At 42.3% G+C, this 27457-nt stretch overlaps 4 protein-coding genes and 1 long non-coding RNA gene across 6 annotated transcripts; 3 read left to right on the forward strand and 2 right to left on the reverse strand.

The window, feature by feature from the left end:
• The first annotated feature begins 388 nt into the window (after positions 1-388).
• LOC146700144 (uncharacterized) lies at positions 389-11647 on the forward strand. The gene is made up of 19 exons (XM_085470223.1): positions 389-1243; positions 1618-1652; positions 2426-2651; positions 3237-3443; positions 3546-3656; positions 3891-3990; positions 4971-5038; positions 5138-5208; positions 5300-5382; positions 5468-5579; positions 5696-5836; positions 6051-6151; positions 6335-6500; positions 8787-8871; positions 8962-10341; positions 10538-10842; positions 10936-11044; positions 11213-11351; positions 11454-11647. The coding sequence occupies exons 3-19, from the start codon at positions 2435-2437 to the stop codon at positions 11623-11625; spliced, it is 3567 nt and encodes a 1188-aa protein (XP_085326349.1). The 5' UTR covers positions 389-1243; positions 1618-1652; positions 2426-2434; the 3' UTR covers positions 11626-11647.
• A 1108-nt stretch (positions 11648-12755) lies between these two features.
• LOC146700145 (uncharacterized) lies at positions 12756-15588 on the forward strand. The gene is made up of 4 exons (XM_085471451.1): positions 12756-13094; positions 13795-14650; positions 14847-15151; positions 15245-15588. The coding sequence occupies exons 1-4, from the start codon at positions 12756-12758 to the stop codon at positions 15395-15397; spliced, it is 1653 nt and encodes a 550-aa protein (XP_085327577.1). The 3' UTR covers positions 15398-15588.
• A 1545-nt stretch (positions 15589-17133) lies between these two features.
• LOC146700146 (uncharacterized) lies at positions 17134-18568 on the reverse strand. Its single transcript, XR_014922515.1, has 2 exons — positions 17754-18568; positions 17134-17412 (listed from the first exon to the last, which is right to left on the reverse strand). It is a non-coding gene; the product is annotated as an uncharacterized LOC146700146 (long non-coding RNA).
• A 1333-nt stretch (positions 18569-19901) lies between these two features.
• On the forward strand, positions 19902-21680 carry LOC146700147 (U11/U12 small nuclear ribonucleoprotein 35 kDa protein-like). The gene has a single exon (XM_085470220.1). The coding sequence runs from the start codon at positions 20146-20148 to the stop codon at positions 20854-20856; it is 711 nt and encodes a 236-aa protein (XP_085326346.1). The 5' UTR covers positions 19902-20145; the 3' UTR covers positions 20857-21680.
• A 1923-nt stretch (positions 21681-23603) lies between these two features.
• LOC146700148 (uncharacterized) lies at positions 23604-26286 on the reverse strand. Of its 2 annotated transcripts, none has more exons than XM_085470221.1 (5): positions 26174-26286; positions 25878-26036; positions 24935-25057; positions 24034-24244; positions 23604-23945 (listed from the first exon to the last, which is right to left on the reverse strand). In XM_085470221.1, exons 2-5 carry the CDS (start codon positions 26002-26004, stop codon positions 23846-23848), a joined length of 561 nt encoding a protein of 186 aa, XP_085326347.1. In that variant the 5' UTR covers positions 26005-26036; positions 26174-26286; the 3' UTR covers positions 23604-23845. The 2 variants fall into 2 exon arrangements, with proteins under 2 accessions (XP_085326347.1, XP_085326348.1); XM_085470222.1 differs by having other exon boundaries at positions 23610-23945; positions 24962-25057; positions 26174-26282.
• Positions 26287-27457: the final 1171 nt, after the last annotated feature.

The raw sequence follows: 27457 nt of genomic DNA on the forward strand, positions 1-27457 counted from the left end.
GTTGTTAACATGTTTAATGTTTTGTATTTTCTTCTATTTAATCTCAAAAAGCTCCTAAAACAGTCAGTGATCACTGTTGACCTCCCTCGGCTTTTATTACCGCTAATCATTTATTTAAGCTCAGTTTTTAAAACCTTAGAATGTAACTGCAGCCCAGCCCATGCAGCAGTATATGAATGACTAACCTCGTATTGTGGATGGATTATCTCAGTTGTTCTCCTGGCTGAAGTTTGGTCCTTTTACAGCGTCCTGCCATGCGATTACATTTGTTCCTGACCACCGAGAACACTCACGTTAACTTTTATCGAGTGGGAAAAAAGTTAGCTTGTTTATATTATGCTAACATAGCTGTGTTGCTAGCGGTCATGTAGCAGATCATTATATACCAGCTAGCCCAACTTCAGTAACCCTACAAACGTCACTGCTGTTTAGCTTTCTGTCTTCATTTATGTTGGAAGTGATAGCAGAGCTGTACGTTTTCATTTGTTTCCAAAACCCGGCAGTCAGGACATGCTATATTGTATTTAGATAGAAGCTAGCGAGCTAACTCCCTGCTAACTTCTAACTCCGTTAAATGTCATAAATTCCGTTTTCATGGATGCCTGGATGTTAAACTCAATTGTTACACCTGGTAGAGCAGAACGCTGATCATTTTATTAAAGATGAAAGACTTTAGACAGTTTTTCAACGCTTAGTAATGCCATAGTTATCGTTTGATATATGGACCTGCAGCAGAGTTTAGGTCCAGACACGGCTAGTGACGTCAGACTGAACAAGGAGACGACTAAGCTCCAGTTACATCAGTGCAAGTAAACAAACAATATATATAAGAAGAGTAAGAAAATAAATATACACTTTAGGACTAGGGATAAAGGGATCAATAACAATTTAAAATTTACAGTTTGATGATTTAAAGTCTCACACACAACCGAAAGGGGAGGAGGGGGCGGCTGCTTCCAAATAGAGCGCATTTCATTCATAATGTTGTAAATCCAAGCCCATTATGTATTCATGATTTGAATCCTGGGTTGTGTGAAATCTCAGAAATGCACCCTAGACAAAGTGAATCTGTGAAAGGTGTGTTAGATCATGTTGTGGTGATCCTTGGGTTGAGGGATGGGTGTTCATACTGCAGTGCAAAATTAAAACCAATGGAAGATGGACAAGAAAAGTTCAAAGCCATCAGGTCTTCAGTTTAGAAAAAAGAGAAAAGAAGAGGAGGAGAAACGAGCAAAAGATACAGGTAAGCAGATGTGTCATTGGATAATGGCAGGTCATCCTGAAACAATCAGAATCAAAATACTTTATTAATCCCTAAGGAAATTATGTGGATTACAGTTGCTCCAAGAAGAAATGGTAAAAATAGTAACAGTAACGGACTAAACTCCAAACAATACATTATATTACAGATTTTAATATTAATTAGTCATTGTCAATTGTTGATTTGTTCTGTTCTCATTGTATGACGAATTATGATGGCTGTTTGGTAGCCGTTTGCATACTATGCATACTCTCTCTCTCTCTCTTCATATGTGTGTGTGTGTGTGTGTACAACAGCTTTATGTTAATGTACAAATATGTTTATGTGGTTTCCATGGTTTTTGCATCTTCTTTAAGTGCGCGTCAGTCCATCTCGGAATTCGACAAGACTGGTAAGCTCTCAACTTGCTCTCCGTCTGATATGATCAGGGTTTTTTGTGTGTTTTCTTGAGGTTTTGCGACGCTGCGTGTTAAAGGCCTAGCAGCCGTCATTTAGCCAATGTGAGCCACTCTGTAAGAGCAGGTGGGAGGGAACAGCTGCTTCTGTTGTAAACGTGCTTCCGACTTGGAAATTTCCTCGGTCGAGTGGGTTATCTGGCATTTCCCCTCTTGAGTTTTCTAAACACTAATTTTTGTCGATATTTTAAGTTTGTTAGTTGGACAGAGTTAAATTAGATGTCGAAAGTTACTCTTGTCTACTGGTGTTTGTTATTTAAAAGGAATCTGACAAGATGATTCAAATAAAAACAAACGGTCAAAAACTAATATTTGGCTCTCACTTATGCTAGTCTGTTTTTGAATGTAAACAAATCATCCAATCTAACACAATTTCTGATACTTGTTTGCTGAAAGTTTAGGCGATGGTATGAGGGCAGTGTTTAATATAGCGTTATTTAACTATAAGCTATAAGAGACTTAGAGCTTTTTATTGTCATTGTGCAGTTTTTTGCACATCGAAATTGGGTATAATCTGTTAATGTGGCTTTTGTATTTAGTTGTTGTTGCCCAAACTCACTGTACTGCTACCTAACCAGTGTAGGATTGATGTAGTATTTAAGTTTTCTTTCCCTTTCCCTTTTTCCAAAATAACAATGAGTTGTTGTTGTTTTTTTTGTTTTGTTTTGTTTTCAGTTCATAAACGTATGTGTCTATGTTCCTAATGCAGCTATGAACAATGACCATAGTTGACAGATCTTCAGAAAAGTCTGACTACGAGTCAGCCGGACTCGGACCTGGAGCTGCTGTGTACAACAGTACACCCTCCTCTGAGGACCAGCCCAAGGACCAAGGGGCTGGTCCTCAGAGTACACCCTCCTCTGAGGACCAGCCCAAGGACCAAGGGGCTGGTCCTCAGAGTACACCCTCCTCTGAGGACCAGCCCAAGGACCAAGGTCAGAGCAAAGCCTGGCTTTTTTTCAAAATGTCTTTTTAAGCTGTTTGAAGATTTTTATTGTCAGACAGAATAGTTTTCCAACCAGTTTTAGCAAATATGGAACCACACTTTTTAGCCATTATTTACCCATATTTGTCAGAATTGGTTTTAGTAACGTACAGCTAATCTTTTTGCTTCTGCTTTCACACAAGTTTGACAACTGCTTTTGTGGGTGTTGTGTTGCTGCTTCCCTTCTCCGTTCATTCATCCAGTTATGTAATGCATCCAGCTTTGCATGATCAGTCACTTCAGCTCGTGATGCAATTGCTGTTTTTATATAAAGACCGGCAGCCCAACTTGTTTAGCAGAAACAAAGGAGAAGGCAAATTGTCCTATCTTTCTTCCTGAGGCTGTTTAGGAGTTTTTCACAGTGGCCAGAATCACATTATATAACTGTTAATAGTTGTAGCTATTACTGTGATGTCCTGACATGACTTTGCCATGTGCCAGTGTGTGGTTGTATAAGTAAGGTGGCATTAAATTATCTCCTTTTTAAAATGTATTGAAACAGATTTTTAGTAATAATTGTGGCTCTGTGTGTCAGTGATCAGCAGTGGCGATGGAATTGACTTGCCCCAGAAGGTGCTGTTCTCACCAGATCGGCTCAGCCTAAATTGGGCCCAGGTTCACCTCATTGGTGCAGGCCTCCAGAACATGGGGAACACCTGCTTCCTCAACTCAGCCCTGCAGTGTCTCAGCTACACCCCTCCTTTAGCAAACTACATGCTGACGCGGGAGCACTCCAAAACATGTAAGTTTATTTCACCAACAGTGGTGTTACGCAGTCCTGCGCTGATTCTCACATTGTATCACTCCTTACTCACTCAGTATTTTGTCTCTGTCTCTGCTGCAGGTCATGAGCCAGGGTTCTGTATGATGTGTACCATGCAAAACCACATCATTCAGGTTTTTACCAACTCTGGGAATGTCATTAAGCCCATTGGTGTACTCAATGAGCTTGGGTGTAAGTGGATGACTGTTGTTGCTGTGCTCTGTGCAAAGTGTTTACCTATATTTTAATGATAGGAGGCGCTGTGTGACTGTTTACCTTTTGTAATTTTGGAGGGAAATAATCTGGAGGGATTTTGAATTCTGTTTTTAAATAAGTGTAAACTTGCATTTAACTGTGGTATCCTTTACAATAATTCACCTCCTGCTTTGTTTTTTGGTTCTGTTTTTCCTCGTTCCCCTCACACAGGGATTGCAAACCACTTCAGCTATGGAAGCCAGGAAGATGCTCATGAATTCCTGCGGTGCACAGTGGATGCTATGCAAAGGTCCTGCTTACCTGGAACCAAGTGAGTGTCATTTTACATTGCATGCATTCTAAACAAGTTAAACACACAAAAATATTTTTACTTGGGCTTGACAGTGTTTGCACTTTATTATGTAGTAAGATCCATAATTAGCTACGTAGAGGTAACACCGTGACAGTAGGAGAATATGAAATAAATCCTTTATCCTGTTTTTCAGGAAGTGCAGTTTATACTAGTTCCTTTTAACTATTAATGCTTCAATTGCTGAGAGTATTTTTCAGAAATGCAGATTCCTCAGTCTCTTGCCTGACTGACACCTCAGTTTACATACTAGGCAAGCCACTTGATATAATACCTCATTATTATATCAAGTTTTTTAATGAACTTGACTGCTCCAACACAGAAAGTATTCTTACACTGGGTGTGGTAGCTTGTTTTGGTAACAGGGCTTGAAAAGATCAGAAGCGGCTTAAACGTGTAGTAAAACAGGTGTCTGGGATTATGGCAGAGAGCTGCCAGACTTAGTGTCTAGTATAGATTTCTTCTGAGGCAACAGGGTAAGCAGTGTGAGCAGGAGCACTCAACCCCTCAGGTCATCTCTTATTCACCCTAATGGCATTAGTGCTATTATTGCAGCAGCAAAATTCAGAAAATCCAGGTTTTTCTATGTGTTACTATAGAGCTTCGAAGTCTATGTGCACATTTAACCAAAACTACACGTTTAACAGATGCACTGGGCTGAGTGTTGTGCTTCTTGTTAGACTCCTAAAAATAATTTATTAATTCATTTATTTTTTTAAGAACCTAAAGTGTCAATTCTCATCAAATCAATTCTTCCCGTGTAGCAGCAGATGGCCTCTTAAGTAATTAATCGTGCTCCAATTCCTCCTATTGTCTTTTCTGCTACTTGAATACTGTAAAGTGATTGTCTGGTTCCAAAATGCTAAAAAATAAATGGTCAGTCAGTTAACTGTTGCACTGTCCTTATTAGTTAACTTTTGTGCTTTATCTTTTTATTATAGATTGGACAGGCAAACGCAGGCAACCTCTTTCATCCATCAAGTGTTTGGCGGGTACCTAAGATCCAGAGGTAAGTCACTGTTTTTTAAGGTTTGATTTATTTTTCTTTTATTTGTCTTTTTATGTCTTACAGCTTGTGTGATACTCATAGCACTGATTTCTGTTTCAGTTAAATGTTTAAACTGCAAAGCTGTCTCAGATACATTTGACCCTTTTCTGGATGTCACTCTGGAAATTAAGGTAATTGGACAACATTCAAAGTGACGTTGCTACTATGTATTCTCTGCATTATGGAGTGTGAGGTTTTTCCTCTCTCTCTCTGTTCATATAGACTGCTCCAAATGTCTCCAAAGCTCTGGAGCAGTTTGTCAAGCCAGAACAGCTGGGTGGTGAAAATGCTTATAAATGCACCAAGTAAGTCAAAGAGATGCCAAACCATGATGAGTTTTAGTGTTTAGGTGTGATTTTTGTCAACAAGCTGAATGTTTGTTTCCTTCAGGTGCAACAAAATGGTAACGGCCTCAAAAAGATTTACAATCCATCGCAGCGCCAATGTGCTCACCATCTCACTCAAACGCTTTGCAGACTTCAGTGGAGGCAAAATCACAAAGGCAAATGGCCAATAGTGTCTGCTTAAGTCATAAAGATACATGACAGATGCTTTGTTTTATTATAAAACAGGATATTTGCATGTAATGTTTGAATTTTTTTGTTTGGTGGTCATCAGGATGTGAAGTATTTGGAGCATCTGGATCTGCGGCCCTTCATGTCGCAGTCCCACGGGGAGCCCCAGCTCTACAGGCTGTATGCTGTGCTGGTTCACTCTGGATTGAGTTGTCATACTGGACACTATTTCTGCTATATTAAGGTACTGGCTGTGCCCGAATCTGTTTGAATGCTGCTGTTGCGTAGTACAAACAAACAAACACCATAAACAACACATTTCAGCAGAAAACTACTTTGTATGCATTGAAAGAAAGAAAAAAAAGACCCCTATATAACCATAAGATTCTTCTTTTTAGCTCAAATTCAATTCAGAAACTGAATCTGCTGTGTCACATCTCTCTCATTCTGTCTCACAGGCCAGCAATGAGCAGTGGTTTCAGATGAATGACTCGTCCGTGTCAGTCAGTGACATTAGCACTGTTCTCAACCAGCAGGCCTATGTCCTCTTCTACATCAAGTGAGTAAACATCGGTATTTTTAAACATTCTAGGCTTATTCCTTCAGTAGAACTTTTCCCATCATTATTTAATAATGTAGACATGTTTATTCTCACTTTTCTTGTAGAAAATGTATTATTATAACCTAATGTTATAATGTTGATGCTTTGTCATGGTTAATATTCTTTTTTCCATGTCATCAGGTGCACAGATGTGGGAAAAACTGGGGACTACAGCCACTTGAACCATAACGCTGGCATATCTGGTCAGGCATCTCCCCAGCCGGTGGTGAGCCCAGGCACCATCGCCACCATGCCTCACAACAGTGTTGGCTTCATAGGTCCCCAGCTGCCACCACACATGAACAAGGTACTTCCTCACCTGAGGGTACTGATAATGTTGTTGTTTTTGTTAAACCCAGTGTTTCATGCAAAATACATTTGTACCTTTCAATTGTGTCTGTTTGAAAAGAATGAAATGATATCATATATTCCTTATTGGCCTACATTTGTACAAAATTCCAAATTATATACACAAAGTCATAGAAATCACTGCTCCAATTGGTCATCATGATTTTAATATTCTCTTTTTCCATAACAATGAAATACGCCTTGGACAAATATGACACGTCAATATTTCATTAGTGTTGTCACATCACATCCTGTAAGCATCGTCTGTCTGTGTCCTTTCTCTGGAAATTAATATTTCCAGCCAATATAGGCAATCCATCAACATGGCTGGAGAGTTGGTAGTTATATGCAGTCTGTATAAGTGTGGTTAATCCAATGAAGATTTGTAAGGAGATGGCAGTTACTGTGAATTTACAGCAGTTACACAGTGATTAGTAATAAACAGAGCCAGTGAGAGTGAGTGGATATAAGAAAGTCAGTGACTCAGGTGTGTCGATTGGTTCTGTTTGTGAGACTGGAGGAGACGTAGAAATCTTTTGTTTTAAATCTTAGTTAGGAAGATTCCTGTTTGAAAACAAGCACTTTTTGTGAGAAATACAAGAAGTACATCTGCAGAAAGCACACAGTTACATTCTGTCCATCATGTGGACAAAATCGAAAATGTTGAGCATTGAAAAACTGAGAACGTTGGGCAAGTTCAAAATACGTGTTTGTAAGAACGAAAAACCAAATTGTTCCTAAAATAGTTATGGAAAGTCACTGTTGTATGTCTGTGTTCTACATGTTTATCTGATGGAAAATAAAGGTGCTATTGTTTTATTGCAGTTTCTTGACAATTCTGAGTGGATTTACACAGTATGGGTCAAAATGACCCGCAACAAAATCAATGTCACTTTTTTGTTTTTCAACATAATACAAGGGTTAATTTCCAAAACTTCCATATGATCTTCAATTTGTAGCAGATCCACTATCACACAGCAGCTGGAGCAGTTTCAAATGGAGGTCAGTCCACTGCTGCCACCTGTGGCCAAATACCATAGCCCACTACTAGATTAACTTGCTATGATGACATTGAGTAGAGGCTGAGTGGCTGCACTTACCCCTGGTACATCCAAATCTACCCACAAACATGTTGAAAGATGCAATGGCAGCAATGTGGCTTGTCAACACTGAAAACAATCAGTAAGCAAAGACAACAGGGATCACTTTTTTCTGTTTATTTAACATGCACAACATTTGTAGTCGCCTTCGGCACAGGGGAAGTCCACACACACTGTGTGGTACCACTTTCCACAGAAGGTGCATTCAATCTACAAGACTGAATGAGAAAGTCAGGGTCATTGTCTGACTGTTTATTACTAATCACTGTGTAACTGCTGTACATTCACAGTAACTGCCATCTCCTTACAAATGTTTATTAGATTAACCACACTTATACAGACTGTATATAACAACCAACTCTAAAATGTTTGTGCATGAAACGAATTCAGACGTGCTGCAGATGTGTGTCACAAGTTGATCTGGCTGTAGGCTGTGGCACTTGGCCAGTGGTGGCACTGGTTGACTCGAGTCCATGTTAGTGCACACAAAGTAAACTGCTCGCTTTAGTTGTGAAGCAAAAACGCTGAATTCGGAGAAACAAACCGTGTGAGGGGAACGATAACGACAACAAGAGTCTCCCGATCGTTTACTCTTGTTGTCCTGTGAACAACATCGGCATGGTGTTAATTGTTTGCTGTTTTCGCGATCGCGTCGCGCATGAGGATAACCCTAGGTAAACTCGCCACATTTTTAAACATTTTGTTGTTCAACAGCATCAAGACTGACGGAGTGTGTTTGAGATAACCTCACAAGTGTCACAGATGACACATTTGGCGTTTTTTTGCTAGTCTGTAGGTAGCAGCTCCTGAAACGGAAGTCTGCCACACATCTGTTCGACTAACGCCAGTTGATCTAAACGCCAGTAGATCTGGAACACCGGCAGCCTCGCCTCTGTCAGTGCGCCTCAGGGCGGCTGTGGCTACAATTTAGCTTGCCATCACCAGTGTGTGTGAATGGGTGGATGACTGAACGTGTAAAGCGCTTTGGGGTCCTTAGGGACTAAGTAAAGCGCTATACAAATACAGGCCATTTACTTAATGCTGAAATCTAATCTATTGTATTAAATGGGTATGCTTGTAGTTTGGGTAATTTTGTTATGTCAACAAGTTCTGTTTTAAAACTTAATCTCTTGTTAACTGTTCAGATTGCTGAGGTGATTGATGATCGACCTGAGGAAGTGAAACAGATGGAAGTTTTTAGGACCAGCAACAGATGGAAAGCAATTGGAGGTAAATAAGAAGTCACAGAAGTAGGGGGGGATTTGTGCAATATTAAGTTAAGACTGTTGTTTACTATAGTTTTACTTCCTCTCCTAAAAGTGGATCAAAATGATGACACAGAGGAAGGAAATGGAAAAGAACATCAAAATACAGAGGCTGGCTCATTAAGCAGAGGTCGACATGACTCACCCGAGTTGTCTTCAAAGAGAAGAGGACAGGATTCTCCTGTCAAAAAGACCCGGCATGACTCTCCAGACATCTCTCCACCAAAGAGAAGTCGGAAGTACTCTCCGGATGTCTCTCCTCACAGGACAAGACGTCACGACTCTCCTGATGTCTCTCCTCCCAGGACTAGACCTCACGACTCTCCAGATGTCTCTCCTCCCAAGAGAAGACGCCACGACTCTCCAGATGTCTCTCCTCCCAGGACTAGACCTCACGACTCTCCAGATGTCTCTCCTCCCAGGAGAAGACGTCATGACTCTCCAGATGTCTCTCCTCCCAGGACTAGACCTCACGACTCTCCAGATGTCTCTCCTCCCAGGAGAAGACGTCATGACTCTCCAGATGTCTCTCCTCCCAGGACTAGACCTCACGACTCTCCAGATGTCTCTCCTCCCAGGAGAAGACGTCATGACTCTCCAGATGTCTCTCCTCCCAGGACTAGACCTCACGACTCTCCGGATGTCTCTCCTCCCAGGAGAAGACGTCATGACTCTCCAGATGTCTCTCCTCCCAGGACTAGACCTCACGACTCTCCAGATGTCTCTCCTCCCAAGAGAAGACGCCACGACTCTCCAGATGTCTCTCCTCCCAGGACTAGACCTCACGACTCTCCAGATGTCTCTCCTCCCAGGAGAAGACGTCATGACTCTCCAGATGTCTCTCCTCCCAGGACTAGACCTCACGACTCTCCAGATGTCTCTTCTCCCAGGAGAAGACATCATGACTCTCCAGATGTCTCTCCTCCCAGGACTAGACCTCATGACTCTCCAGATGTCTCTCCTCCCAAGAGAAGACGTCACGACTCTCCTGTTGTCTCTCCTCCCAAGAGAAGACGTCATGACTCTCCAGATGTCTCTCCTCCCAGGACTAGACCTCACGACTCTCCAGATGTCTCTCCTCCCAGGAGAAGACGTCACGACTCTCCTGATGTCTCTCCTCACAGGACTAGACCTCACGACTCTCCAGATGTCTCTCCTCCCAGGAGAAGACGTCATGACTCTCCAGATGTCTCTCCTCCCAGGACTAGACATCACAACTCTCCAGATGTCTCTCCTCCCAAGAGAAGACGTCACGACTCTCCTGATGTCTCTCCTCCCAGGAGAAGACGTCATGACTCTCCAGATGTCTCTCCTCCCAAGAGAAGACGTCACGACTCTCCAGATGTCTCTCCTCCCAGGAGAAGACGCCATGACTCCCCAGACTTGTCACCACCAAGACAGTGTTCAGGAAAGTCAGAAAAAATGCAAAGTAAAGGTCAGTGATCCATTTAAATTGTAAAGTGGAATCTGGTGTGGCATATGAATAAAAGTAAAAAGCAGAGACCCATTTAACATGAGTTTTGAATTGAAATTTATTTTAAAGACATAGCTTGATCTAATAATAAATCTTTAATTTTTGTTCAAAAGGCATTACAAAATGAAAATTAACAAATTAACTGTGTCTTTGTCAGATTCAGCCTCCAACAAAAGCAAGCTCAGCTCATCCTTGTTAAGTAAAAAACGCTCACCGGATCCTCATCGGTCAGCGGTGGCTAAGAAGGGTCAGAATAGACATGATTCAGACTCGGATCCGTCTCCCCCGAGGAAAAGGCCCCTGAAGGGAAACGCCTCAGACTCCGACCAATCTCCCCCAAGGAGGCCCTCAAAAACTAAACGGGGCTCAGACTCTGACCAGTCTCCACCCAGGGGGCAGCCACCGAGTGGAAGGGACTCGGATGGAGATTTGTCACCACCTCGTAGGCCAGGCCAGTCACAGGTAAGCAGACTGTGTTGGAACAAAGATTAATGTCAAATCTGATTTCACTCAAATGTTATATTTTTCAATTGTCTTTTTTTTTTTTATAACCAGGGCCAAAGGATGCTATCTGGTGGAAAGGCAGGCCTGGTTTCTGTGGACATTTTAAGGAAAGAGCAAAAGGAGAACAGACGCAGAGAAAAACACAATCAGCCACTTGAAGGTTTCATCAACTTTTCTCTCTTAAGATTTTTTTACACCCATTGATTGAAGAGCTTCATACAGCTTTGCATCTCATTTCAGCTTATCATCTATATTGTCGTATTTTATTTAGTCCTAAAATTAAATAATGAAGTTTCTACATACTTACCCATTCATCCCCTTTGACCAGATGAATCGCGTAAGGCTCAGACGATTTTCAGAGACAAAAGTGGCAAAAGGAGGGATCTGAATTCAGAGAGAAATGAACAGAAAAAGAAAGCTGGTGAAAAAGCGGCAAGAGACGAGAAATACGCTCAGTGGGGAAAAGGGTAAATGTGCATGATCATTTCAAATATCACAGTTTATGTGATTATATCCACATAAAAAATTATAAAAGTGGTTCAATGGTTTATGTTAAAATGTATGTATAGGTTGGCACAGATCCAGATGCATCACCAGAAACTTAAGGAAGCGCTGCGCGAAGCCCTTAAGCCACTTGAGGATCTTGACCGCATGTTGAGAGAACAGGAAAGAGAAGGCGATCCTATGGCTGCAATGCGCAGGCGTAAAAAGGACCGTGGCACAAAAACACAAGATATTTAACTCAAAGAGAAGAGGACAGGATTCTCCTGTCAAAAAGACCCGGCATGACTCTCCAGACATCTCTCCACCAAAGAGAAGTCGGAAGTACTCTCCGGATGTCTCTCCTCACAGGACAAGACGTCACGACTCTCCTGATGTCTCTCCTCCCAGGACTAGACCTCACGACTCTCCAGATGTCTCTCCTCCCAGGAGAAGACGTCATGACTCTCCAGATGTCTCTCCTCCCAGGACTAGACCTCACGACTCTCCAGATGTCTCTCCTCCCAGGAGAAGACGTCATGACTCTCCTGATGTCTCTCCTCCCAGGACTAGACCTCACGACTCTCCAGATGTCTCTCCTCCCAGGAGAAGACGTCATGACTCTCCAGATGTCTCTCCTCCCAGGACTAGACCTCACGACTCTCCAGATGTCTCTCCTCCCAGGAGAAGACGTCATGACTCTCCAGATGTCTCTCCTCCCAGGACTAGACCTCATGACTCTCCAGATGTCTCTCCTCCCAAGAGAAGACGTCACGACTCTCCTGTTGTCTCTCCTCCCAAGAGAAGACGTCATGACTCTCCAGATGTCTCTCCTCACAGGACTAGACCTCACGACTCTCCAGATGTCTCTCCTCCCAGGAGAAGACGTCACGACTCTCCTGATGTCTCTCCTCACAGGACTAGACCTCACGACTCTCCAGATGTCTCTCCTCCCAGGAGAAGACGTCATGACTCTCCAGATGTCTCTCCTCCCAGGACTAGACATCACAACTCTCCAGATGTCTCTCCTCCCAAGAGAAGACGTCACGACTCTCCTGATGTCTCTCCTCCCAGGAGAAGACGTCATGACTCTCCAGATGTCTCTCCTCCCAAGAGAAGACGTCACGACTCTCCAGATGTCTCTCCTCCCAGGAGAAGACGCCATGACTCCCCAGACTTGTCACCACCAAGACAGTGTTCAGGAAAGTCAGAAAAAATGCAAAGTAAAGGTGAGTGATCCATTTAAATTGTAAAGTGGAATCTGGTGTGGCATATGAATAAAAGTAAAAAGCAGAGACCCATTTAACATGAGTTTTGAATTGAAATTTATTTTAAAGACATAGCTTGATCTAATAATAAATCTTTAATTTTTGTCCAAAAGGCATTACAAAATGAAAATTAACAAATTAACTGTGTCTTTGTCAGATTCAGCCTCCAACAAAAGCAAGCTCAGCTCATCCTTGTTAAGTAAAAAACGCTCACCGGATCCTCATCGGTCAGCGGTGGCTAAGAAGGGTCAGAATAGACATGATTCAGACTCGGATCCGTCTCCCCCGAGGAAAAGGCCCCTGAAGGGAAACGCCTCAGACTCCGACCAATCTCCCCCAAGGAGGCCCTCAAAAACTAAACGGGGCTCAGACTCTGACCAGTCTCCACCCAGGGGGCAGCCACCGAATGGAAGGGACTCGGATGGAGATTTGTCACCACCTCGTAGGCCAGGCCAGTCACAGGTAAGCAGACTGTGTTGGAACAAAGATTAATGTCAAATCCGATTTCACTCAAATGTTATATTTTTCAATTGTCTTTTTTTTTTTTATAACCAGGGCCAAAGGATGCTATCTGGTGGAAAGGCAGGCCTGGTTTCTGTGGACATTTTAAGGAAAGAGCAAAAGGAGAACAGACGCAGAGAAAAACACAATCAGCCACTTGAAGGTTTCATCAACTTTTCTCTCTTAAGATTTTTTTACACCCATTGATTGAAGAGCTTCATACAGCTTTGCATCTCATTTCAGCTTATCATCTATATTGTCGTATTTTATTTAGTCCTAAAATTAAATAATGAAGTTTCTACATACTTACCCATTCATCCCCTTTGACCAGATGAATCGCGTAAGGCTCAGACGATTTTCAGAGACAAAAGTGGCAAAAGGAGGGATCTGGATTCAGAGAGAAATGAACAGAAAAAGAAAGCTGGTGAAAAAGCGGCAAGAGACGAGAAATACGCTCAGTGGGGAAAACGGTAAATGTGCATGATCATTTCAAATATCACAGTTTATGTGATTATATCCACATAAAAAATTATAAAAGTGGTTCAATGGTTTATGTTAAAATGTATGTATAGGTTGGCACAGATCCAGATGCATCACCAGAAACTTAAGGAAGCGCTGCGCGAAGCCCTTAAGCCACTTGAGGATCTTGACCGCATGTTGAGAGAACAGGAAAGAGAAGGCGATCCTATGGCTGCAATGCGCAGGCGTAAAAAGGACCGTGGCACAAAAACACAAGATATTTAACTCAAAGAGAAGAGGACAGGATTCTCCTGTCAAAAAGACCCGGCATGACTCTCCAGACATCTCTCCACCAAAGAGAAGTCGGAAGTACTCTCCAGATGTCTCTCCTCACAGGACAAGACGTCACGACTCTCCTGATGTCTCTCCTCCCAGGACTAGACCTCACGACTCTCCAGATGTCTCTCCTCCCAGGAGAAGACGTCATGACTCTCCAGATGTCTCTCCTCCCAGGACTAGACCTCACGACTCTCCAGATGTCTCTCCTCCCAGGAGAAGACGTCATGACTCTCCTGATGTCTCTCCTCCCAGGACTAGACCTCACGACTCTCCAGATGTCTCTCCTCCCAGGAGAAGACGTCATGACTCTCCAGATGTCTCTCCTCCCAGGACTAGACCTCACGACTCTCCAGATGTCTCTCCTCCCAGGAGAAGACGTCACGACTCTCCTGATGTCTCTCCTCACAGGACTAGACCTCACGACTCTCCAGATGTCTCTCCTCCCAGGAGAAGACGTCATGACTCTCCAGATGTCTCTCCTCCCAGGACTAGACATCACAACTCTCCAGATGTCTCTCCTCCCAAGAGAAGACGTCACGACTCTCCTGATGTCTCTCCTCCCAGGAGAAGACGTCATGACTCTCCAGATGTCTCTCCTCCCAAGAGAAGACGTCACGACTCTCCAGATGTCTCTCCTCCCAGGAGAAGACGCCATGACTCCCCAGACTTGTCACCACCAAGACAGTGTTCAGGAAAGTCAGAAAAAATGCAAAGTAAAGGTGAGTGATCCATTTAAATTGTAAAGTGGAATCTGGTGTGGCATATGAATAAAAGTAAAAAGCAGAGACCCATTTAACATGAGTTTTGAATTGAAATTTATTTTAAAGACATAGCTTGATCTAATAATAAATCTTTAATTTTTGTCCAAAAGGCATTACAAAATGAAAATTAACAAATTAACTGTGTCTTTGTCAGATTCAGCCTCCAACAAAAGCAAGCTCAGCTCATCCTTGTTAAGTAAAAAACGCTCACCGGATCCTCATCGGTCAGCGGTGGCTAAGAAGGGTCAGAATAGACATGATTCAGACTCGGATCCGTCTCCCCCGAGGAAAAGGCCCCTGAAGGGAAACGCCTCAGACTCCGACCAATCTCCCCCAAGGAGGCCCTCAAAAACTAAACGGGGCTCAGACTCTGACCAGTCTCCACCCAGGGGGCAGCCACCGAATGGAAGGGACTCGGATGGAGATTTGTCACCACCTCGTAGGCCAGGCCAGTCACAGGTAAGCAGACTGTGTTGGAACAAAGATTAATGTCAAATCTGATTTCACTCAAATGTTATATTTTTCAATTGTCTTTTTTTTTTTTATAACCAGGGCCAAAGGATGCTATCTGGTGGAAAGGCAGGCCTGGTTTCTGTGGACATTTTAAGGAAAGAGCAAAAGGAGAACAGACGCAGAGAAAAACACAATCAGCCACTTGAAGATTTCATCAACTTTTCTCTCTTAAGATTTTTTTACACCCATTGATTGAAGAGCTTCATACAGCTTTGCATCTCATTTCAGCTTATCATCTATATTGTCGTATTTTATTTAGTCCTAAAATTAAATAATGAAGTTTCTACATACTTACCCATTCATCCCCTTTGACCAGATGAATCGCGTAAGGCTCAGACGATTTTCAGAGACAAAAGTGGCAAAAGGAGGGATCTGGATTCAGAGAGAAATGAACAGAAAAAGAAAGCTGGTGAAAAAGCGGCAAGAGACGAGAAATACGCTCAGTGGGGAAAACGGTAAATGTGCATGATCATTTCAAATATCACAGTTTATGTGATTATATCCACATAAAAAATTATAAAAGTGGTTCAATGGTTTATGTTAAAATGTATGTATAGGTTGGCACAGATCCAGATGCATCACCAGAAACTTAAGGAAGCGCTGCGCGAAGCCCTTAAGCCACTTGAGGATCTTGACCGCATGTTGAGAGAACAGGAAAGAGAAGGCGATCCTATGGCTGCAATGCGCAGGCGTAAAAAGGACCGTGGCACAAAAACACAAGATATTTAACTCAAAGAGAAGAGGACAGGATTCTCCTGTCAAAAAGACCCGGCATGACTCTCCAGACATCTCTCCACCAAAGAGAAGTCGGAAGTACTCTCCGGATGTCTCTCCTCACAGGACAAGACGTCACGACTCTCCTGATGTCTCTCCTCCCAGGACTAGACCTCACGACTCTCCAGATGTCTCTCCTCCCAGGAGAAGACGTCATGACTCTCCAGATGTCTCTCCTCCCAGGACTAGACCTCACGACTCTCCAGATGTCTCTCCTCCCAGGAGAAGACGTCATGACTCTCCTGATGTCTCTCCTCCCAGGACTAGACCTCACGACTCTCCAGATGTCTCTCCTCCCAGGAGAAGACGTCATGACTCTCCAGATGTCTCTCCTCCCAGGACTAGACCGCACGACTCTCCAGATGTCTCTCCTCCCAGGAGAAGACGTCATGACTCTCCAGATGTCTCTCCTCCCAGGACTAGACCTCATGACTCTCCAGATGTCTCTCCTCCCAAGAGAAGACGTCACGACTCTCCTGTTGTCTCTCCTCCCAAGAGAAGACGTCATGACTCTCCAGATGTCTCTCCTCACAGGACTAGACCTCACGACTCTCCAGATGTCTCTCCTCCCAGGAGAAGACGTCACGACTCTCCTGATGTCTCTCCTCACAGGACTAGACCTCACGACTCTCCAGATGTCTCTCCTCCCAGGAGAAGACGTCATGACTCTCCAGATGTCTCTCCTCCCAGGACTAGACATCACAACTCTCCAGATGTCTCTCCTCCCAAGAGAAGACGTCACGACTCTCCTGATGTCTCTCCTCCCAGGAGAAGACGTCATGACTCTCCAGATGTCTCTCCTCCCAAGAGAAGACGTCACGACTCTCCAGATGTCTCTCCTCCCAGGAGAAGATGCCATGACTCCCCAGACTTGTCACCACCAAGACAGTGTTCAGGAAAGTCAGAAAAAATGCAAAGTAAAGGTGAGTGATCCATTTAAATTGTAAAGTGGAATCTGGTGTGGCATATGAATAAAAGTAAAAAGCAGAGACCCATTTAACATGAGTTTTGAATTGAAATTTATTTTAAAGACATAGCTTGATCTAATAATAAATCTTTAATTTTTGTCCAAAAGGCATTACAAAATGAAAATTAACAAATTAACTGTGTCTTTGTCAGATTCAGCCTCCAACAAAAGCAAGCTCAGCTCATCCTTGTTAAGTAAAAAACGCTCACCGGATCCTCATCGGTCAGCGGTGGCTAAGAAGGGTCAGAATAGACATGATTCAGACTCGGATCCGTCTCCCCCGAGGAAAAGGCCCCTGAAGGGAAACGCCTCAGACTCCGACCAATCTCCCCCAAGGAGGCCCTCAAAAACTAAACGGGGCTCAGACTCTGACCAGTCTCCACCCAGGGGGCAGCCACCGAGTGGAAGGGACTCGGATGGAGATTTGTCACCACCTCGTAGGCCAGGCCAGTCACAGGTAAGCAGACTGTGTTGGAACAAAGATTAATGTCAAATCCGATTTCACTCAAATGTTATATTTTTCAATTGTCTTTTTTTTTTTTTATAACCAGTGCCAAAGGATGCTATCTGGTGGAAAGGCAGGCCTGGTTTCTGTGGACATTTTAAGGAAAGAGCAAAAGGAGAACAGACGCAGAGAAAAACACAATCAGCCACTTGAAGGTTTCATCAACTTTTCTCTCTTAAGATTTTTTTACACCCATTGATTGAAGAGCTTCATACAGCTTTGCATCTCATTTCAGCTTATCATCTATATTGTCGTATTTTATTTAGTCCTAAAATTAAATAATGAAGTTTCTACATACTTACCCATTCATCCCCTTTGACCAGATGAATCGCGTAAGGCTCAGACGATTTTCAGAGACAAAAGTGGCAAAAGGAGGGATCTGGATTCAGAGAGAAATGAACAGAAAAAGAAAGCTGGTGAAAAAGCGGCAAGAGACGAGAAATACGCTCAGTGGGGAAAAGGGTAAATGTGCATGATCATTTCAAATATCACAGTTTATGTGATTATATCCACATAAAAAATTATAAAAGTGGTTCAATGGTTTATGTTAAAATGTATGTATAGGTTGGCACAGATCCAGATGCATCAGCAGAAACTTAAGGAAGCGCTGCGCGAAGCCCTTAAGCCACTTGAGGATCTTGACCGCATGTTGAGAGAACAGGAAAGAGAAGGCGATCCTATGGCTGCAATGCGCAGGCGTAAAAAGGACCGTGGCACAAAAACACAAGATGTTTAACATTACATATGTTTTATTTTATTTATGACTTTATTTTATTTCACCAGGTCAATCCTTGTAAGAAGCTTTTAAATAGCAGCAGTTTTGCTTTTGCTACTGTTTGTATTTTTATTTATTTGTATGTTTGTTTTGATTTTTTGTAGAGAAACCTCGATATAAAGGCCCTGCTCCACCTCCAAACCGGTTCAATATTCCACCGGGGTACCGCTGGGACGGAGTTGACAGGTAGAGTTTGTGCATCGGTGACAGAGGAAAACTGTTGAGGACAGAACTGTAGTTTAATATTGAATGTTTTTAATACACACATCAGTTTGTCATTTTGCACATTAATGGTAAAGAAATTGTGATCATTTTTTTCCACGTCTATATTAAATTTGCGCCTAATTGAATGGATTGTCTTTGGCCTTTTAGCTTGTTGTATCATAATTAATAGGGTTATTTTATTTGTGTCTTGCAGGTCAAATGGTTTTGAACAGAAACGCTACCAGAGGATGGCAGATAAAAAGGCTGTGCAGGAAGCGGCCTATAAATGGAGTGTGGAGGATATGTAAAGGCTTTCAGAAAATGATGAATCTGGAGCAGAGCTAAAGAGCACACCTTCTCAACCTTTATGTATAATTGTTATGCTGTTAGAACAACAAGACTAGATGCATCTACGCAGCAAAAGTTCTTTTTTAAATAAACTACATAGAAGAATTTGTTTCACCTTTCCAAACCCTTTTGATACTGTACCATGTGTATCAGATGGAACTGTACAGAAAAATGAAGTGAAGCATGTTCACAATTTTTGTAAGAAGTTATTCACCGTGGAGCAGAAGCTGTTGTGGTTTCAGTGTTTTATTAAAGAATGTTTTTGTAATGCATTGTCCCAAGAGTGTTCAGGCACCTGTAACTTGGATAGCATTTGACATTCAGTCTTTTTAGATAATTTTATACACTTACCACCCATTTTATTAGGCAACAGTAACTCAAATAACCGCTTGTTACAACCAACATATTTTGGTCCTGGACATAGAAATAGAGACATGTCCCTCATGACTCCAAATGAAACGTAGTGCACAGCAACCAAATGCTGAAAGAGAGTGTCCACAGCTGACTGTCGATGGTATGGTATAGCTGTGAGGCGTTTGTGTACAAGATAAATGCACATTTGAGAGTTCTGTGGTGTAGCTAAAAAAGACTGGCCTACAGAGATGTGAAAAAAGCGGCATTCAAATAAGTCATTCCTTGCCATATTAATCAGGGAGTACATACACTGACAGGATGCTGTGACTCTCACAGTGAGGGAATCAGGTTGGGCTCTAATATTTTTTCTAGCAATGTCCGATTCAGTCTAACATCTGTAAAAGTTTTAAGGCACTTTCCACCAGCACTGTCAAAAAGAATTATGGAAGAATGATTTGTAGAATCAAGGAATCGGTGTCCTGGTTGCACATGCTGGACCAATGGCTTAATAACACAACAATGCTATTGCCTTTAATCTGTCACTATCTATGCTATTGATTATGGTGTAATTATATAAAATTATTATTTTTTTTAAAAAAAAGTGACAGTATTGTGCAATGAATAAAAAGTTTTATTTATAAACTTTTTATTTTTATAAAAAGTATTATTTATTATTAATAATAATTAACCTTACTTCATACTTGCAAATTTGTCGACTGATGCTATAACTAATCTACGTTATCTATTTTTAATTTAAGTTTTAAGTTGGTCTAAGTATCTTAGCACAGCGGAACTCTAGTATCCTTAGTCGGGCGAGTAGGGGGACTTTAAAATGTGACACACTGGACCCCGTTTCATTACGGAATGTTTTTGTTGATGCACTTGGAAGAGTGAATAGATTCAGCGGTACTGGTGTGGTTTAACGCGTAATTGGCGACTAATGCAGAGAAATATTAGCCCTGAAAACTGTTTGTAAAGCCCGCCAGTCTCCTGTGCCATCGTTCTAGTTTAAAATGGCTGACTGGAGTCCGATAGCGAAGGTGTACGACCCGCTGAAAGCTGGTAGCATCGACGGCACAGACGTGGAACCCCATGATCGAGCGGTCTGGAGGGCCATGGGTGCCCGGTACAAGCCCAACAAAGGCGTCGTTGGAGACCCACTGCTCACGCTTTTTGTGTCCCGCTTGAACCCACAGACCACCGAAGATAAACTACACAAAGTGTTCTCTAAGTACGGAGACATCCAGCGGCTCCGGCTGGTCCGGGACATTGTCACGGGTTTCTCCAAAAGATATGCCTTCATTGAGTACAAAGAGGAGCGATCTGTGGTCCGGGCCCGCCGGGACGCCAACAAGCTGGTGGTCGACCAGCATGAAGTGTTCGTGGATTTTGAGCAAGAGAGGACTCTTAAAGGATGGGTGCCGCGGCGGCTCGGCGGCGGGCTTGGAGGGAAAAAGGAATCCGGACAGCTGCGGTTCGGCGGCAGGGACAGGCCTTTCCGTAAACCCATCAATCTCGGGGTAGACCCGGTGCAGGAACGAGGTGGTGGTGGTGGTGGTGGAGGGAGGGAGTGGGGCAGACCAAGCGGGAGAGCCAGAGACGATCGGGACCGACACAGAACAGAAGAGTGGGGCAACAGAGGAAGGAGAGATGACCGGGACAGAGGCCGAGAGTGGGATGACCGCAGGCACGGAGACAGGAGCAGGCACCGGGACCGGAGATGAAGCATGTGGCTGCACTTCAGCGGTACTGCAAGACTGACGGATGGTTCAAAGCACAGCTGAAGGCTTTCAAAGGAGGACAGTGAATGAGTGTGTGACTTGGATAACTGTTTGTGTGAAAGGTTACTTTTTTGTATGCTGATATTCTTCAGATTGTACTGTATGGTAATCAGGACTCTGCCTGTGGCTGTCATATTCAGTTCTTCTCAGGGAAGTCTCAGGAATGACAAAGTAGGGTTGTTGTGTTTTGTTGGGGTTTTTTTTTTTTTACAAGTCTTTATTCTAGCGAAAAAATTACAATACGGGTGGTGTCCAGCCAAATGAGGCTTACATCCCGGATGTCAAACATGAGCGCCAGCAGCCAGAATCACTGCTTAAGAGTCCAATTGGATTGCTTTGGGAAATCGGAACTGTACTTTTATACAGTTATCATAAATATTATTACCCCACATATACAATTCAAATTTTATTTCTTGCAATTTAAGTCCCAACAGACTTTTTTCCCCATTTACTACAGAATGTTGTTTATCATGTAGATAAACTGAGACAAACAAAACTGCATTTCTTTTTCTGATATTAAGATATTCCAGGGATTAAATGCATAGTTAAACTTCTTTTCACTGACAGAAAGGGAAGTTTCGCTGGTCCGGCCCACTCAAGGTCAAAGGCTATATGTGACTCGCAATGTAAAATGAGTTTGCAGTTTTGTTTTGTTTTTAAAAAAGCATAAGTTTAAGAGCACATTGTCAGCCCCATTTCTTTAAAAAAAAAAAAGTAAATCAGATTATATCATAAACAATAAAATTCGTCATTGTTTTGAAATCTAAGGTGTTACTGTTTGTCAAAGTGTTGCAACATGTTTAAGATTTCCCAAGTTGGGTAGTTTTCCAGTGTAGCCTCATGTGACCCCTGTTTTCAGAGTTGGTAATGATGTGTTGTGCAAGATTTATACTTGAGGGAAGAAAACTCAGTATTCAAACACATTTACTCCTTTTTCCATATACATGCAACTCAGGAATTTGAATCAAATGCTTACTCAAATCAAATCAAAATCAAATCAAATCACTTTTATTGTCACATCACATGTGCAGGCACACTGGCACAGCACATGCGAGTGAAATTCTTGTGTGCGAGCCCCACAAGCAACAGAGATGTGCAAACACAACAACACAAACGAGCAAAATACAAGAATGGCCAACCTGAAACTAATAAATATATGTACAATATATAATAGTGTATGCATTTCTGGATGTGTATACTAAATATTTTCCTACGTGTGTGTGTGTGTGTGTGTGTGTGTGTGTGTGTGTGTGTATACACATTTTTACAAATTAAATAGTAAAAAAATAAAATAAAATAATAATAATAATAATAATAATAAAATATATAAAATATACAGAGTTGAATATGTGCAAAACAAGTGGCATTTATATACAGTGTGGAGTGCATAATGTTGAAGTTCCAGTAGTGAAGCTGAGGTGTCTATGACGTGTTCAGCAGTCTGATGGCCTGGTGGAAGAAGCTGTCTCTCAGTCTGCTGGTACGGGACCGGATGCTGCAGAACCTCCTTCCTGATGGAAGTAGTCTGAACAGTTTATGGCTGGGGTGACTGGAGTCCTTGATGATCCTCCCCGCTTTCCTCAGGCAGCGCTTCCTGTAGATGTCTTGGAGGGAGGGAAGCTCACCTCCAATTATCCGTTCAGAGCACCGCACTACTCGCTGGAGAGCTTTGCAGTTGTAGGCGGTGCTGTTGCCATACCAGGTGGTGATGCATCCAGTGAGGATGCTCTCAATGGCACAGTGATAGAAGGTCCTGAGGATGCGGGGGCTCATGCCGAATCTTTTCAGTCTCCTGAGAAAGAAGAGGCGCTGCTGCGCCTTCTTCACTGTTTTGTTTGTGTGTACTGACCACGTAAGATCCTCAGCCAGATGTACTCCAAGGAACCGGAAGCTGCTCACTCTCTCCACAGCAGCGCCGTTGATGGTGATGGGGGTGTGTACTTCTCTGCACCTCCGGAAGTCCACTATCAACTCCTTTGTCTTTGCGACGTTGAGGGTGAGATGGTTGTCTTGACACCAGTGGGTCAGGGCGCTGACCTCCTCCCTGTAAGCCGTCTCATCACCGTTGGTGATAAGACCCACCACTGTAGTGTCGTCCGCAAACTTCACAATGATGTTGGAGCTGTTAGTGGCTGTGCAGTCGTAGGTGTAGAGTGAGTACAGGAGAGGGCTCCGTACACACCCCTGTCTGTCAGACAGGAAGCTAAGGATCCAGCTGCAGAGGGAGCTGCTCAGTCCTAGATCCTGCAGTTTCCTGTCCAGCTTCGAGGGAACGATGGTATTGAATGCTGAGCTGTAATCTACAAACAGCATCCTCACATACGTGTCTCTCTTCTCCAGGTGTGACAGGGCAGTGTGTAGTGTCAGGGCTATGGCATCATCAGTGGACCTGTTGTGGCGGTATGCAAACTGTAGAGGGTCCAGTGAGTCGGGTAGTGCAGAGCAGATGAAGTCCCTGACCAGCTACTCAGCTCTTACTCAGCCATCTGATCCTCGGTCCTGCCCAGTGAGGTCAATCAGCTTTCGGTTATGGGTCACTGGGTGGATTCTTAAACTGTGCACAAGTATTTCTGAAGTCATCAATATGAAAGATGACGGGAAATGAATCTCTTATTTCATTAAAAGGTAATTCTCTAATGTACCAGAAAAAAACAAGAGGTAGAACCAACTTTTATTTCCAAGTATGTTCTGAGTAGTAAGCTGTCAATTGTAGTGTTATTTATACGAAGAGACAATGAAGTTAGTGCAAACACATATACGTCAAACACACTGAAAACTGAGGCTTTTTTCCACTGGTTTGTGTTTATTACTGTATGATTATTGGGAATACATGCTGGGACAAGACAAATTTCAAGCATTTGTTAAATATGACTTTGACATTTAATATTAATCATGCATGTATGCAAACATGCAAGATGATTTCCACTGCCACTTAGAAGTCATGCTTAGCTGGTCTTTGCCTTCCACCGTACCCGACATTCACGATGGGCCAGCCTGGGTAAGTCTCTCTTTGGACCGTGCTGAAGTTGATCCTGTGAATCAGAAGAATCAGAGCACGCAGACACAGAGTAGCTGCTCCCTACATGAAGGACACTGTGATGATGATAAACCTGCTCTCACCTGAACGCAGGGTTGATGCCAATGTTGTCAGGCTGCGGGAAAGCAGGTGTCCGCCTCCTGTGGCAGGAGGATGGGGGAGGGAAGTCTTTCTGATACTGAGACTGCATCTGGGCTGTTTCCTGTTTGTTTTTTGCTGCTGCTGACATGTGATCACGGTTGCCTTCTTGCTCATTCCCTCTCACTTCTCTGTCCTCGCGTCTGTTTCCTCTTCCTGTTTATCATGAGGATGCAGGAGGAGAATGGTGAGATTCCTGTTGTGTGTTACAGCCTGCTGAAGGGTAATCAGAACTTTGCTAAAGGCAGAATTTCATCAACAGTAATCACACTTTCCATAAATAAACTTTCTTACTTTCTTGATCATACTACATGTATTACACTATTTGCTTTTTTCATTTTAATCTTGAGAGAATAATACTTTATACATAAATGAGATGAAATGTTCTTATGAATATAAATCATTTGCTTTGGATGTCGCAGAGCTGTGTGAAGGACACGGGAACACATACACAAATAATTACTGCTGAGGGCAATCCAATCCTGTGTCTGTGAGTAAGAGTGGCAGGAATTTCACTGCACAGCAGAGAAAACAATATCACTCCTCCAGATGCTCTGTGTCTATAACAGCATTTTCACATTTAACCTTATATGGTCTTTCTTATGTTCTATTTGAGGTATTAAATACTTTATTACAGTGTTTTTCAGTTTAATGGCAGTGTAGGGTTTTTTTAAATCTAAGCTTTAATCACAAAATCACCTTTATAATCTCTACCATCTCTGCCTTCTCACTCATAGCACACTGCCCAAACCATTTCCAAGACACACACATGCACTGAACAGAAAGCCACAGCCTTGCGTGCCATCATAAATGAGTCTTATCTTTATACAGACATGATGAGTTTACTCTCTAGGGTGAGCCAAGTCTGTTGACCTTTGCCTGGATCTTGGTCTGGGATAGGCCTGAAGCAGAAAGCCTCACGTGATGTGGTCTCCATCTTAGCAGGTGTGTCCGGGTAGAGGAGGAATCCTAAAAAGGGTGAAACGTAGACTGTTGACTCTTGTTCCCCTTTTTTAACCCACTACTTTGGAGTGATTCCAGTTAAATCAAATCAAATCAAATCAAATCACTTTTATTGTCACATCACATGTGCAGGTACATTGGTACAGCACATGTGAGTGAAATTCTTGTGTGCGAGCTTCACAAGCAACAGAGTTGTGCAAAATACAATAATGTAAACAAGCAAAACACAAGAATGGCTACATCTGAAACTAATAAATATATGTACAATATATAATAGTATATGCATTTCTGGATGTGTATACTAAATATTTTCCTACGTGTGTGTGTGTGTGTGTGTGTGTGTGTGTGTGTGTGTGTGTGTGTGTGTGTGTGTGTGTGTGTGTGTGTGTGTGTACACATATTTTATAAGTTTCACAGTTTCTGAAATCTTTCCAGTTAGGTCTCTTTTTCACAGCTTGTTTACTTTGCATATAAATTCTATAAAATATGCTTAATGACAGTGACAATTAATCATTCACACAGACCTGATTTTTGTGACAACAAAACAAAGTTTTATTTCTGTCTGTTTATTTAGTGATGTGCACCGAGATTAAAGCGAGATCAGAAATAATGACGGTAATTTTGAATCCTTTTGTTATTTCTTGACTAGGACATTGTTTCTATTTCTGTTTTACTCTTTTCAGTGTTTGAACTTTCTTTCTTTTTTTCCTTTGCCACTGAGCTTTTTTTGCAAACACTAATTTAGATGATTAAAGCTGACAGTGGAGGATTTGAGAGCATAAGTAACTTTATCTGTTGCTGGTATGAAGGAGCAGCAGGACTTTACCTGCCACTGTTGGTGGTTCGCCCCTGTAGGGCCTACTGCGCAGAAAGAATTCGTGGTGGCAACGTGGTTGCTGCAGGCTGGCATTTTCAAAGAACATTTTGTCTGCTGGTTCCTGGATCACTGGCATCACCCGATGTTCTAAATCTTTGGTGTCTGCTCCTAAAAAAGTTTTAGAAAAGATGCATTAAAAAGTAAGACAAAAAAACTATCAGAATTTAATTTAAAAAAAAACTACCAAATCCAAGAATAATAACTATGAAATTTAAAATGGAGGGCATTGTGACTGTAATGCTTACCTTCCTTTAAAAAAACACATAAGCTTTCTGCCGTGTTACCCTCTACTTCCTATATTTCTCTGCACTGTGAGTGTTTGTGTGCCCGCTTATACAAAGAGCTTCTTAAAGCTTGTTTACTGCAGTAGTCATGGTGTTCTGTTGTTCACCGGTGGCTGGCAGATAGAGCAGTAACCAGCTGGGACAATAAAGCAGATGAAGTACCAGAATGCTGAAACTTTGGTCCGTGAGTTCAGTCAGACAGGTTTAAAAGGGAATATGCTCCAAAATGAGAATTTTTATAAGTAATATTATTAAAATAAAGGCTGGATGACCATTTTTTAAAAACTGATTCAACTAGGTAATAAGTAAACTAGAAAGTTGGCCAGAGACTCCATTCTCCACTAAAGCCAACGATCTGTTTTTGAATTTAAAATAAAAGTGATCTGGATTCGCTTCACCTGTCCACCAAGCTTGACTTGGTAGTTTGTCTTGCTGACAGACAGGCATAAAATATCACCACCCGTAAGCTAGAAGTGCCGAGCTAAGCCTTGTTTCCAAAGTTAATGCGTTTAAATGTCTTGCAAGGGTGGCTGCACAGTACCAAGTGTGATGATGGCAAAATAAATTTGACCACAGCAGTGTTAAGTGACACACCAAGCCAAGAAAGGAATGGGAAAAAAGAAGGGGGGAAGAGAAAATGACAAGTTTCCCATTCAGTAGTTACCCTGGGGCATTTGGCTAGAACTCAGCAATGTTCCCTGCGTCTTTGACATGAATCCAGCATTACTTTTTTCACATTAGAGGGCTTGTTTGAGCCTGCACTTTTCAGCAGGTAGTCTTATATTTATGGAAAAACTCTTAAGTGATGCAATCCTTTTTAAGGTATTTTTTTGTTTATTGTAAATTCCTCACAAGCTTGCAAATCACTTACTATAATATATGACAACAATAATCTGAGGTGTTGGCGGAAGATGTCATTTTAAACCCTATTTGTCTGAGACTTTTACCACTATGTTGTGCATTTTCAGTATGTGAGTGTTATTTTTTTTATCCTTTTTATCCAATTTCCCCCAATTTTTATCCGTTGTTCTCCTAACCCACATACTGAGTATGTCTCGGTACAAGGTCTACCGAACCTCTGAATCTCGTGGTGCTTCTTTTTGTTTTTCGAATGTTTTTTTTTTTTTAAAGGGAGAGAGCGGCATGACAAAACTAATTTCAAAAAACAAAAACCCTCTGCATCTGGTGAAGAAAGTTAAAATTACAGAGTGAATCTTAGGCTTCACAAATGGGAACGAAGATGAA

This window comes from Copadichromis virginalis, linkage group LG10 (genome assembly GCF_057382275.1).
Source record: "Copadichromis virginalis isolate Kocher_CV1m ecotype Utaka linkage group LG10, C_Virginalis_male_GT1.1, whole genome shotgun sequence".
NCBI lineage: Eukaryota > Metazoa > Chordata > Actinopteri > Cichliformes > Cichlidae > Copadichromis > Copadichromis virginalis.